Source organism: Helianthus annuus, chromosome 16 (genome assembly GCF_002127325.2).
Source record: "Helianthus annuus cultivar XRQ/B chromosome 16, HanXRQr2.0-SUNRISE, whole genome shotgun sequence".
In the NCBI taxonomy this organism is placed as follows: domain Eukaryota; kingdom Viridiplantae; phylum Streptophyta; class Magnoliopsida; order Asterales; family Asteraceae; genus Helianthus; species Helianthus annuus.
In genome coordinates, this window is record NC_035448.2 from 204653197 (window position 1) to 204668209 (window position 15013).

The 15013-nt window shown below is 32.0% G+C and overlaps 2 protein-coding genes across 2 annotated transcripts; both read right to left on the reverse strand.

Moving 5' to 3' along the window:
• Nucleotides 1–9117: 9117 nt before the first annotated feature.
• On the reverse strand, nucleotides 9118–10188 carry LOC110920414. Its single transcript, XM_022164626.2, has 4 exons — nucleotides 9980–10188; nucleotides 9562–9874; nucleotides 9381–9458; nucleotides 9118–9285 (listed from the first exon to the last, which is right to left on the reverse strand). Exons 1-4 carry the CDS (start codon nucleotides 10186–10188, stop codon nucleotides 9118–9120), a joined length of 768 nt encoding a protein of 255 aa, XP_022020318.2.
• Nucleotides 10189–10668: 480 nt separating this feature from the next.
• LOC118488324 lies at nucleotides 10669–12050 on the reverse strand. Its single transcript, XM_035985712.1, has 4 exons — nucleotides 11910–12050; nucleotides 11557–11824; nucleotides 11377–11473; nucleotides 10669–10825 (listed from the first exon to the last, which is right to left on the reverse strand). Exons 1-4 carry the CDS (start codon nucleotides 12048–12050, stop codon nucleotides 10669–10671), a joined length of 663 nt encoding a protein of 220 aa, XP_035841605.1.
• Nucleotides 12051–15013: the final 2963 nt, after the last annotated feature.

Genomic DNA, 15013 nt, shown 5'->3' on the forward strand with positions numbered 1-15013 from the left:
TCTCTTAAAATGTTAGGCAAAGGTTGATACAATTATATAATAGATGTTAGACATACCCACCCTCAAATCTAGGGGGTGAGGTGGTAAATAAAATCAAAATAAGTTAGACGGATAACTAAAGAATATTGGACAGGAATAATAATAATAATAATAATAATAATAATAATAATAATAATAATAATAATAATAATAATAATAAATTATTTGAGAAAATGGTCGATTGAGTATAAATATATACTAGGTTAGATACCCGTATAATACTCGGGTTAAATAAATGTAATTTTATATACTAAATAATAAAAAATATATCTTTAAAAACCTCGTTTATTACACATGTTGAATAAATGTAATTTTATATACCAAATAATAAAACAATATATAAAAATCTCGTTTATTACATGGATTGAATAAATGTAATTTTATATATTAAATAATAAAAAGTTATATCTTTAAGAATCTCGTGTATTCTATAGGTTGAGTAAATTTAATTTTATATATTAAACAATGAAAAAAATTACATTTTTAAGAGCTTCATATATTGTATGGGTTGAGCACATGTAATTTTATATACCAATTAACAAAAAGTTATATCTTGTTATATCTTTATAAACTCTGTGTATTATAAAACCTTTGAACTAAACTGACAAAATGACCCAAACCACATAGGGCTGTAAACGAACCGAACGTTCAGCGAACAGTTCGTGAACCGTTCGGCGGGAAGTTCGTTTATGTTCGTTCGATAAGCTTAACGAACAAACACGAACAAAAAAATTCGTTCGATAAGCTTAACGAACGAACACAAACAAAGATCTCGTTCGTTCGACTGCGTTCGTGAACGTTCGGTAATATGTTCGTTCGTGTTCATTCGTTTATGTCCGTTCGTGTTCGGTTTTTTATGTTTATTTTTCTAAAAGTTTTTAATGTTTTATTAATTTTTTACTTTCTCCCCATATGTATTATTTCCCTCTCTCTGGCCCTCTCCCTCTTTGATATCACGCTCCTTCGTTCAGCCTATCTCCAATCTATTGAACCCAATATCATCCATCCCTTCAATCTTTAAATGGTTATGTTTAACTACTTTCGTTGTGTACAATGTTTAAGATTAATGGTGCTTTTTTTAATTTTCAAAATTAAAGTTCATTTGTGTTCATTTGCGTTCGTGGTTAATGTTCACGAACTGTTCGCGAACAACCAAAATTCCTTAACAAACGAACACGAACACAAACTTCTGTTCGTCATGTGTTCGCGAACAGTTCACGAACATCCAAATTTCCTTAACGAACGAACACGAACATAATCTTGTTCGTGTTCGTTCAGTTCGTTTACAGCCCTAACCACATGAACTAAAATGACATTTAACTCTTTACGTTATCTTAATTTATTTTGAAATCTAATAAATATTTCAAAAGACTATATTATCTCCTATACGATTGTTTAAATTTATATTAAATTTTATTTTATAATTATTTTTTAACTATAATTAAGTAGGAGATAATGATGAGAAAACTAAAAAATAGATGGCTCAAATGAATGACATGTGTCCCCGTCCCCCATTGATTTTTTTATTATATAGTACTAGCGGTAAGACTCGTGTGCAAACACGGGTCGTTTCTTAGAAAACCATGCATAACATATATTGACAAAGAGTAAAAAAATAATTACTACAGACTTACAAAATTGATATACACTAATGGTCAATAGGTTTATTCAACAGCAATTCTATTATGTTGATAGCAAACTACTGTTGTCTATTAACTGTTAAAAACTTCAATTGCTTTCCAACAGACTTTCCAAAAAAATGTTATCCATTATCTCCAACAGAGCTTACCAGATGGATAGCTTAAAGTGAAACCACTGTTTCAAAACCATCTGAGATACTATATTTTATTAACTTTAGATCGAATATAATTCTTGCAATAAGAATGAGAAATATACGGTACTTGTAATTTAAATTCAAATAAAGTTAAAACCAATTTTTACAAATAAAGTTGACCAATTTCATTGATGATTGCTTAAAGTGAAACCACTGTATTCAAAAACTCTGTTTGACCAAAGTCAAACCACTGTTGTCAAAACTATGATTCTTAGTGGTTCAAAATCTGTTTCACTTTTGGTCAACATCTATTTATCTGTTGGTCAACATCTGTTTGATTTTTGGTCAACAACTGTTTGACTTTTGGTAAACATCTGTTAAACTTTTGGTCAACATCTCATTTAAAATTCAACAGAGAGTAAAAAATAATTAGTGTAGACTTATAAAATTGATATACACTAATGGTCAATAGATTTACTCAACAGCAATTCCATTATTTTGATAGCAAACTACTGTTATCTACTAACTTTTAAAAACTTCTGTTGCTTTCCAACAGAATTTAATAAGAACTGTCATCCATTATCTCCAACAGAGCTTGCCAGATGGATAGATAGTAACTATCAGATGTTAGTCAAGCCATGTTAAAAAGGTCAGTCAACAGAAACTACAAAAGTTAGTAAACAGATATTGATAGAACATATACATATGTGTAGATATTGTACCAAAACGTGTTATCTATTATAGCTAAAAGACATCTATTATAAGTAAAAGACAACTATAGACATGCATCATCAATTAATATATAACATACATATGAATATTTCCATTGCACTATCCACACAAAAAAAAAGTAGCACCCACCCATTGACAATGAAGCAAAATTAGTACCAGCAACGAACCAAATGTACAACCACAAACAATCATGACATGAAACTAAGAGGACTTTATCTTTGTCACGATATGCACAACTTTTTTTAACTTCAGCAATTGAGTAGACTTGTGAAACTCTAACGAAAGTTCATCACCAAAAGCAATATTGCAAGATCTCAGATAAGAAGACCATCCAACAACAGCATAGTTGAATCCAGTATTGGTTTTTTGAGATGTTGTAAACAGTTCCTGGACTTCACATTTAAGATTCTGGATCTTGATAGGCTTAGGATTATCAACATGCAGATCCAACGCAGAAGATACATCTGATGACAGTTGCTAAAAAACATAAAATTGAACCGTAAATTTTATAAATATTGATATATAACTGAAGTTATTGAAATAACGAAACAAAGCAATGACTGCAAAAGCTCACAAGTCTGTCTTCAGCATGTGTGGTGAAGTGTAAGACTGATTCTGAAGTGGATGATACTAAACGAACCTTTCGAACTTTACATGGTCTATCAACAGCTTTATTATCCTCTACAATTGTCTTGCCACGAAGTTTGCAAATCTTTTCCACCTAAGTAAATTAATTTAGAATGTAACAACTCTAAATTCTTGAAATTTTATAACTTTCTTTATCAACACAAACTATCTTCTCAACTCAGCTTTGAAGTTTAAGACTCAATCATATAGAAGAATATCAATATATTGAGACAATAATAAAATAGACAGTATAAAACTAATAAACACTTACATTAGATATAACACTTGAGAAGCAGAAATGTCACGAACAGGAAAGTCTTTAGACTGTAGTTGACGATCGTTAACATCATCAGCTATTTTTACAGAATGATCTTCAGGCTACAACAAAATTTAAAAAAAAAAATATTCTTATACTTATAATACAATAAAATATATGCGTAAAAAATTATAAATTTACAGCATTTTTAACATTTGACTCATCAACCAGACACGCAATCTTTGAATCAAATAGCCCATCATCAGCAAACTATATTTATAAGAAGAATCATATATAAGAAACCATATTTTAAATCATAATAATATAAAAATATTACATGTGTATATATACATTAAAAATTTCCTCAAAACTCGTAAGCTGCTTAGGATTACCAACCAAAGCTCCAACATCCTCATCATCTAAAGCAACTTTCCCGGAATCCAGAAGCTATTTGTGTTTAGCCTACAAAATGAGATTTCAAAAGTTATTAGCATAATATAATAAAAGTCACTTATCACCATCATGTTATCAAACAATGTATTATATCATCAAAATTTTATACCGTAGCCAATAAATCAAATCCATCATCTCGATAAATTGAATCATCCAAAACAACCACATCAGCCTTCTTGAAAGAAACCTCAGTTCCAATCTCGGAATGAAAAACGGAAAGCTCAAATGTTTTAGATGCAATCATGGTGAAAACTTACCAAGATTCAACTGGTATGGGAACTTCTTCAATCAACTTTGACCATCCATCAGTAAATCCGCATCCATCAGTCCATCCTTTCATCATCACATTCCAAAACCTTTCACCAACATAGATAGTTGCCATCCCATACTCGTAATTTTTACCATAGAATTGTTTCCAAAATTTGTCAGCAATTAGCTATAGAATAAGCAAAGGAATATTTAGCGCAGACTTGGAAATTTGATATGAACTATTGAGCAACAGAAGTTACGACGGATTAGTCAACAAAAGTTAAAATGAGAATTACTCAACAGGTTTAGTCAACTGTAGTTATAGTATTTACACACAACCTAACCACTGTTTGGCTATCAACTACTACATACCTCTGTTGCTATCCAACAGAGGTTTCGTAACAATTGTCATCCATTATATCCAACAGATGTTGCAACGTGGACAGATCTTAAATATCATATGTTAGTCAGCCGAGGTTAAAAGACTTAGTCAACAGAAGTTAAAAAGGTTAGTCAACAGATGTTAAGATTATAAGGAAACAGACGTTAAAAAGGCAAATAGATGTTAGCAAGGTGTTGGGATAGCATAAAATATTTAGAGTAAGTAACGAAATAATATATCGTTACTTACAGTCATTCCAACTTCAGGGCTAATCTTTGCTGAAATGTAAGAGTTCTCGTACACTTTTTCTTTAAAACATGAGACAACAAATGACAAATGTCCAATAGCTTTCACCAATACAGCATCTTTCGTTTTCAAACAACAATCTCTAACAAACTTTGTCCATCCATCTGTAAATATACAATGATCATCTCTCTTCTTTACTCGTACTAACCATGATTTGTCACCATCAAGTAACTCTACGAGTCGCCCATACGGGACCTCCTTGCCCCACAACAGAGTCTGAAAATCAAGTGGTATATTCTGCAACAGTAGTTAACAAACATCTTACATCAAAAATTAACGTAGAATCCTAATAGTAGCAAGAAAGTTAAAAAACATACCAAAAATATAATATCATCTTCATTAAGGAATTGTAAAAAGGATGGTGTTTGATTGGATAGATTCATATCTGCAAATAAACAATTTAAACTTACAAGTTATTATAAAAATCAAGTGGTATATTCACACAATTAAGGTATTATAAAAACAAAGCACAAAACGAAAATCATCATCTCTCACAACAATTAAGCAAATGAGCATTAACCAAAAATTATATAGTTGATTTATCAATCGTAATGTAGAAGACAACACCATGAAGATACATGCACAAATTGGGACAGACAATGCTATCAGTAACTTCATTTAAGTTAATGCAGTACTTAATAAATAAAAATACACCTGATTACAGAAACTATTATTTGCTTCAAGAGAGAATATGAAACGCCGTCAGTGACAAACACATACTCATAACATCAAGTAATGATTAATCTAACATATATAATACAAACAATAAATTCAAAAAAACAATACTTGATTTTATAACATGTAATCTATAATATGGAATAGAAACTTACCGATTTTGATAACAAAGTTATTTGAGAAAACTTCTGAATATCTTTTCTTGAGCTTATATTCAATAATAGAGTTGAAAAGTATATTAAATGGAGTTAATACAGATGTTACATTTACACTGGTTGGTTGAAATTAAATTTTGTAAAATTTATACTTTACCCCCTTTTACATTAAAACATCACAATTTTTAAACAGCAATAACCACTGTTTGAATATAGATTTATATTGGTAAATACGAAAAAGTTATCTATTAATTTAATATATTTATATTTATATAATTAAAAATAGTTTTTAAATCCCGATATTAAAGATTATTATAAGTTAAATAAATAAACAATTACAAGTTAATAGATAAATATCTTATTTTCAACAATCTCAATACAATCTCACCTCTTCTTCTCCGGCGAAAAAACTCTACAGTTTCTTATTCCTCAGACTTGACGATCAGAAGTTTGAAGTTTTAGATCAGGTATTTTTTTTGTTCTCTTGTGTATTTTATAGGTATGCTTTAACATGTTCCTTTCAGTTTCCTCATTTCAATTTATATAAGCATCAAAATCATAATCTACTGATGTTAAAATAGATAAACTTATATGAACTTATTTTCTTTATTTTATAATAAGATTTATATCAACCTATTTAGTTACATTTTGATTCATTCCATTTAAGTACACAGTGTTAGATTCATATTGTTGGTTGTAGGGACCATATTGAAATACACAACATATAAGTTTGGTCCTACAAAGTGTTGGATATTTTTTTATACCTTAAATAGAATGCTTTTCAGATACAATTGATTTTATATTATAGTATTTAACTGTTATTGTATTTTTTACTTTCAGATGGAGTTTATGATAATTATCAACGTCTCTCAATTGGCAGACCTAAATGAGGGATTGGTAAGCTATATTCTTAGAACAAATTAGCTCAAATCATAATTGTATGCTAAAAACTGTATTTATATAATTAAAGATATATTAAATATTGTGTATTTTATATACATAGATACTTCCAAAGATAATGGCTAACCAATTACCAAAAAAGTGTGAAGTGATAAAGCTGGTTGATCATACAGGTTTTAAGTATAAGATTGCAGTACAGAGCATCGGTCATAAAAGTAAGAGGATAAACGGGCCAGAATGGACCCGATTCGTTGAAACTTATAGAAATAACAACATAGATAAACTGTGTTTAAAAAATTGAAGCAAGCAAAATTTGAGATAAATGTTTTGAACAATGAGGGATTGGAGATTAGAAAAGATGGATTGAACAGAGATTATGTTCATGGATGCTTGATACAGGCTGAAGAAGAAACATACTGCAAACAGGTTAAAAATTCCTACTTATGTTTATATATTGCCAGTGTATCTTTTGAACTGTTACCAAAACTTCTAATTTATATTTTGTATCCTATATAAAATCTAATATGACATTTCTAAAATTTATGAAAATTATAGCATTTACCACACGATTTGCTAAACCTGTTGTCGCAAAAGAGATTAAAAATTGATAACTTGGTTGCCAAAGTACATGGACCAAAGCAGAGTAGTAAAGTTGATGCCCATTATGTTTTCTCTCCTGAAAACAAAAAGGGATTAGCTGCTGGTTTTATGGGACCTGGATGGACAACTTTTTGCTTCGAAAATGATATTGAGGAAAGGTGCCAACTGCTGTTTCAATGGATGGGAAGTACTCCTGAAGACGACTTTAACTTTACTGTAAAGGTTTTTAACAAAGACGGGATTGCACTTCACGGAGAGACAAAACATCATTGCAGCCGTACCAATCACCAACACCACAAAAGGCGTCCACATTATAAAAAACAATTTGAATACCATGTTTTACAGACACACAGCTTGGTATTTACATATCCACTTTTAATATACTTGATTTTACTTATAATCTTGGATCTATCTGTTATTACTTAAAGTATATGCTATTTTGAATGAATAACTAAAGAAAAAAGTTTCCTTTACAGGCAATTCCGAGGAACTTTGTTCGAGAACACCAGCTAAATGATTACCGTAAAGCTGTGCTGTCATTTGGTCATGTGAAGTTTTTGGTACAGCTGATTGTTAGGAGAGATCCTAGAACACCTGAAGACAACAACCGTCTAGTGATGCATACAGACTGGCAGCGTATCATGAATGAAACGGGAATATCTGTGGGGAAAAAGCTGAGGTTTGAGATAGTCGAAGAAAAACGTGTAAGAGGAGATAAAATACACTTTGAAGTTTGTTGACATGATCTTTGAACACCTTTTCAGCCTAGTATAATTTATGTTTTAGTTGACATGTTTGATGGACAAATTTCTTGTTTGGAAACTAACTTAGGAATGAATTTATGTAGTCTTAGCATATACTTTCAAAACTGTGGTTTTACCTTTTTATATTTTTTAAGTAAAAATTACTATATTTTGCATCTAAACATTACTATTTTCCATTACATTTCCCAGTCACTCAACAAAAAGAAATATAACACTCAAAATTAATAAAATAGTATACAATTTGGAATTACAAATAACAGTGTTTTAAAAACTACTCCTACCAAAGGGACAAACTCAACATCTGTTTCGCTAAACTTTGCAAACCAAAACATCTGTTGAAGACAACCACTGTTAAAAGAAAAGTCTGTTACTTAAACGAAACAACCTCAGCACATGAGGCAAATAAACTCTGCTGATGAACCGAAAGGTCTGTTAACACAAAGACTGCTGAAGCAAAAGTCTGCTAAAGAGAAGCTCTGCTGATGAAGCAAAATGTATAATGAACCTAAGTTCTGTTGTGCACCAACAGATATTAGACAATTCAACAGCTCATAAGGTCTGTTGAAGCACGCTATAACAGTGCTTAGCCTTTAACAGATCTTTAACAGTTCTTAAGGGTTAACAGATGTTAGCACGTTATAGCACGCTATAACCTCTGCTGATGAAGCAAAATGTATGATGAACCTAAGTTCTGCTATACACCAACAGATATTACACAATTGAACAAGAGATTTATAATATAAGATGTTTAACAGATGATGATCAACAGCTCATATAGTCTGTTGAAGCACCCTATAACAGTGCTTAACCTTTAACAGATCTTTAACACTGCTTAGGGGTTAACAGATGTTAGCACACTATAACAGTGCTTAGCTTCTAATAGATGTTAATGTATCTCAGACCCCAACAGTTTTCCGACTAAACAATTAATTAAATTTCTATTCATCAATCTTACAATAATATACAACCCTACTACTTATACAGTCCATCAATATCACCAAACATGTATAATAAAGGTTAACCTTACTTGATATTCAACCAATAGACATTACATAACATATTCATCATTGTAGCCATTACAAACAAAACTTTTAACCACAGTTTCTTAAAACAACAGTTAACAGACATAAATAAAAACCACAAGGATTCTTCAAAAATAAGTGGTTTCTACTTATCTCTCATAACAATTATTTTTTCATAAGAATCTAATTGTTAACCTTAGTCAGCTTCTTCCGGGTTCTTCTCACATTAGTGGATAGCTCACCAACGTTGGCAACATCAGCATCTTGAGCCATCCGCTTTCCATTGGGACTTGATCCAGAATCCTTTTCAACTTCAACGACTGAAGAGTCGGCCGTAACAGAGACAGCATCCTTCCAACAGATCACAAAACAACTATTGATCTCATTTAATAAAATAATGAACTCTTTTTAAACGTACTAAACATACTTTAAAAATAAATACTCACCCTTGAAGTTCGTTCAGCAGACACCTGAGAAGAGTCTGAAAGGTTAACGTCTTTAACGTCAGCTACCTCTTGAGTAACCTAAAGGATCATAATATATGATATCATATAAAAAAGTACACAATCCAGTGTTTAAAACTCAAAAGAAAAATAAATAGATTGAAAGAGTAATTTTATATGCTACCTCATCAGTATTTTCATCACCATTACCATCTCCACCAACCAACTCAGCAATTATTACTGGATCCTCAGTTGTTTTTTGCACATTATAAACACGATAGTCATTTTTAAGATTGAACTCTGAAACATCAATCTTAAAAGCAGCCTTCTTATCAACCAATCGACATATCTCATGAGGGAATCCAATATCATTGGCCTTAATCTGCCTCTCTCTTATGTCACTCGCCGCTAATCCAAGAAGCTTATGAACATCTCTATCAAACATAACAAAAGAAACACTACCACTCTCATCCTGCACCCGCACTTGCATCTTGAACCTGAAATATACACAACTAACTAAGTAAACTGCAAAATTATATTCAAATATGAGTCTTAGAATGTTACTTATATAAATATAACTCTAAATAATCATCATTGCTTACTTTGTGGTTATCGATGTACATTCAGTATGACATCTGATACAAACCAAAGAAGTCGCAGGCAATCGAAGAATATCATCTGAAACATTCTTAATATTCTGCAAGTATTCACTTTTAGCCATCACCTTCTTGAAACACTTACGACAGGAAGCATAAAACCAACCATACTCTTCTTGCACAATCTTAATTGTCGCAACCACAACACAAGACATTTCCTGTAAAAACACAACACACTTCCTGTAAAAACACGCAGGTGACAAACCAAACAAATAACCAAACTATATACAAAGAAGTGAAACCTCTTCTATCTCGCTAATCTCATCAACATGTTTCTTCACACCTTCGGTTACAAATTCTTTATGTAATGGAAAAATACTCTGAGACGATAGTATCGTCTGAGAAGTAGAACTACTCCCTTGTCCAAACTTCAATATATGCCTTTTGAATACCACAAATGATTAGAATTAGTATACAAATGACATGAAACCAAGTATTTGACTTTTCCATCTATATATAATAGAAATTATATTAAGAATTACCTCCTCCTTAGCTCATCAACTTCATCAATTTCTTGATTCAGAAAAATTCGTGTTGCAAACTTGTCACTTTGAACAGTATATTTACCTTCATTCAAAAGTATATAGATATTTAATGTATACCTGTCTTTATATTGCCAGAAATAAACAGTATAGTTATGATTTGCAGAAAGTAACAAAAATACCTTTCCATTCCTTACACTTTCTATGCTGTATAACAACCATCACATGCTCATGAGGTGGGATTTTAGAAATGAAGTCCTTAATCTGCAGAGCATAACCATTCCACACAGTACACCGCAAAACCTTACCACTACATGAAAAGAATATTCATATCAAAACAACATTGAATGAATAAAAACAGAAAATAAATCAGGAAAACTATAACATTTATTAAAGTAGCAAATGGTTTCAATTTCAGTACTATATTCACTAAGACCATATGTAATGGGGCTTTATAAGGGCATGAAAGATTTTGATAATGCCCTTACACCATTACTCATGGGCATTATAGGGGCATGAAGAGTGAGGGGCATTTCTATAATAATGCCCAAAGAGAAGAAAAATAATGGAAAGTAATAAATGAAATGGGCATTAACCATTACACCTTTTTTAAAAGGGCATTATGATGATGATGTGGTGAAAAATGGCCTTTAGTGGGCATTAACCATTACCTATGGTTTAAGAATAAACTGTAGACCACATTTATTACCATGATTCAGCATTACATACAAACAATATAAACCTCATTTATTACCATTACATGATCCCACATTAAATACAAACATTCTTCATCTTATTTATTAACATCATTAAATACATTTTATGATCACTACATGACTGAACATATAAACAACAACTTACTCCAAATCTTCAATATCGAAATTCATCTTCTTAGTCTCCTTTGGAGGTCGATCAAAGATTTCAAGATCTCCACAAGAAATCACAGATCCAGCAACATCTACATGATCACATTATACAAGAATATAAATAAAACTCTCTAATATTATACAAGCAAGACATGATTACAAAAATATACATTACCAACACTCAAAGCGTTTAACACCTCTCCTTGAAGAATATCTTCATAAGCTCTGAAATTGAAACCATACTCAACACCTTGCCAATCTCTCACACGAGTAACAGTTGTGCATCTATAAAAGTTGATTTTGTATGGCTGCACTACTACTTTATATAAATCTTTATTCTCACCAACACCAAACTTCGAAAGAATCACAACAGCATCTTCTTGCAGCTGTCCATCAAAAACAGGTATCAGATGACTCTTAATACCTCCTTGAATCTTAGCACCCTGAAGAACATTTAAAGAAATTATATTCTTAGCATACAACACTACATTTTCTAAAATAAAACGGAAAAACAGAGATATAAATTACCTTCTCATCAATGAAGATGATCTCCATTTTGTAACCCTGATTCCATTTTCGTATAATTCTCGCCTTCATGTTCCACATATCCTTAGCAGGATTCAAATTGTTAACAAAACTAAGATTATTATTGTCAACTGATATTGACATGCTTCTAATTCGGAAATCGAGTTGTGATTAAATTTCAAATTTCAAAATCAGAGAAGATGAAAGCTTGATGAAACATGAAAAGGGAAATGAGAAGAAAAGCCTTATATAAGAAGGATGATTGACAGGAGTTTGAATCTGAGTGACATGCATTAATTGCTAATTACTTATTCCCATGCATATTTAAATTTGAATTTCCGGGTAATTAGCTTTAAACATCTGCTGATCTAAAAGTATTACGGAAGATAACAACATCTGCTGTTGCTAACTATACATTTGCCAAAGGAACCAGCTGCTACTTTCTCGTAGATAGACAGTGCTTGCCCTTTAGAATGTGGGCCAGACCTTTAAAATTTGAAAATACACAAGGCAATGGTTTGATGTAGGCCAACTTTGAATTTTAAAGTGATTTATATATTAGGCTTTATGATTTAATAATGAGATAAGAAAAGCCTTGCTGGACATGCTCTCCTGCTGACACATCAGCTTTTCTTATGTCATTGAGATTTCTCCTTTTATAGAAAGTATAGATAGATAGATTTTTTTGTAAATGAGTTTAGTTATAGTTGTATATGTATGAATAATTGAAATAATAGCTAGCAGTCGCTGAAATCAAATATTATATTATTTTATAATTAAAATATGGTATTTAAAATAAACTTCATATAGTTTTGTTATTATTGTGTCACTTGCCCTGGTAAATTAATGAAATAAAAAAGTTTATGGTATTTAACATATGGTATTGATAAAAAGTTAATGGAAATAATAACTAAATTAGTTGACAAGTTGATGGCATAAAAATGGTTTTTTTTTCAATATCGTTTTTTTTTTAAACCAAGTTTTGTTACGTGTATCATCATCATACTCAGTAAATTCCACTAGGGATTGAGCATTTGGTATTAAATACCGATATCATCCCGATCCCGATCCTGAAAATACCGTACCGAATTTTTTTAGTACCGGAAACGGTATCCACTTTTTGGCATTTTCGGTATCGGTATTTTCAGAATCGGTACCGGTTGGGTATGGTACCGGTAAAATACCGAATTTTACCTTCAAATACCGCTACCGTACCGATACCATACTGATACCGTACCGTACCGACATATTTTGGTATCGGTATTGGTACCTAGTTTTGGCGAAATTCGAGATCGGGACGGTATCGGGATTTGCTCATCCCTAAATTCCACCAATAGGAAAGTTAAGGTAGGGTCTAAGGAGGGTAAGATGTAGACAGCTTTACCTCTACCTCATAGAGACTAGAGAGGCTGCTTCCAGTGAAACTCCGGACTTCATAGTAGCTTTGCATCAAGCCTTGGGCATAAGGCACATAACTCTCGGCAAAAAGGCCGATTAGTGCATGTAACGCCCTTGTCTTTCGACTATCAACGACACTACATGATGCATGATTAACCGTCCCCCGCTTTTAACGTTATTTTCATGAAATTAGTAAAATAACGTTAAAATTAGTGCAACTTCACTTTTACCCCCGAGTGCCCACACATATATACATTATATGTGCACATCGCAAAGTAAACAGTCATTGAAATCAACTTGAGTTTATAAAATTTGACTTTTTTTATTAATAATTGTTGGATCAGTTCTGTTTAAACATAATGGAAAACATGAATAACATACCTGTTACAGCAGACAGGCCGGTAGAGAATCCAGTCAGAGATGCAGCCATAGAGTTCGACATGATTGTCAGGATGATCTGGTTCCTCCTTAGGGTGTAAGGTGATGATGGTGAAGAACCGAAAGTAGGGTTGATTTCGGTTATGGGGAGAGAGACGAAAATTGATGTTATGAGGGTTTGTGATTGTGTAATTTTTGTGTAACCCTTAAACTCTCTAATAATCCCCTTATTTATACACCCAAGAGGAAACCAATTACCAACTAATTATTAATAGGTTATTAATATATTTTGATCTAATATAATATAAATGATTATAAAGGCTACAAGATTAAATATTACATTAATAATATATTTAATCTCACATTCTCCCACTTAGCCGAGTAATCATTTATCATGAGTATTAGGTAAGCATGGCCAGGAGTTAACACTCATTTTAGCTTTAAACCAAGAACTATAGCAGAGAAATACAGCCGTTGAATCATCATTCGACTCAGGACCCCCATTAATCATACTATAGCCTCAATTTAAAACCTAATAGTTACGACCAAAATATGTATAAGCCCTTTAGCGTCTGATTTGTATTTATATTTGTCTATATGTCATTACACCGGCAGAACATATGTTAGAGACATACAAAATCAAACTGAGGAAATTTTATTAATTAAAACATAAGCTAGTACAATATGCCATTAAATAAGGTCTTTAGTAAGTCCCATATTCGTTACATGTTCTTCGAAAACTTTAGGTGGGAGACCTTTAGTCATCGGATCCGCAAGCATATCTTTAGTACTAATATACTCAATACAAAGATTATTTTCCTCAACTCGTTCACGTACGAACAAATATTTTGTATCGAGATATAAACCAGCTCCAGTCGAACTGTTACTGTTCGAGAAACTAACGGCAGCTGAGTTATCACAGTAAAGCTTCAATGGTCTAGAAATGGAATTAACGATTTTGAGTCCAGTGATCAGATTTCTAAGCAACATTCCATGACAGGTTGCGTTGTAAACAGCAATGTATTCTGCCATCATCGTGGAAGTTGTAGTTAACTGTTGTTTATGACTCTTCCATGAGATAGGTCCGCCTGCTAACATAAAGATGTAGCCCAAAGTGGATTTCTTGTCATCTTTGCATTTGGCAAAGTCAGAATCAGAATAACCTACCACTTCTAAATGATCACTTCTTCTATAAGTCAGTTTATAGTCTTTCGTCCCTTGCAGATATCTGAGGACCTTCTTAGCTGCTTTCCAGTGATATACGCCAGGATTAGTCTGATAACGGCCTAGCATTCCAGCAATATAAGCGATATCTGGGTGAGTACAGACTT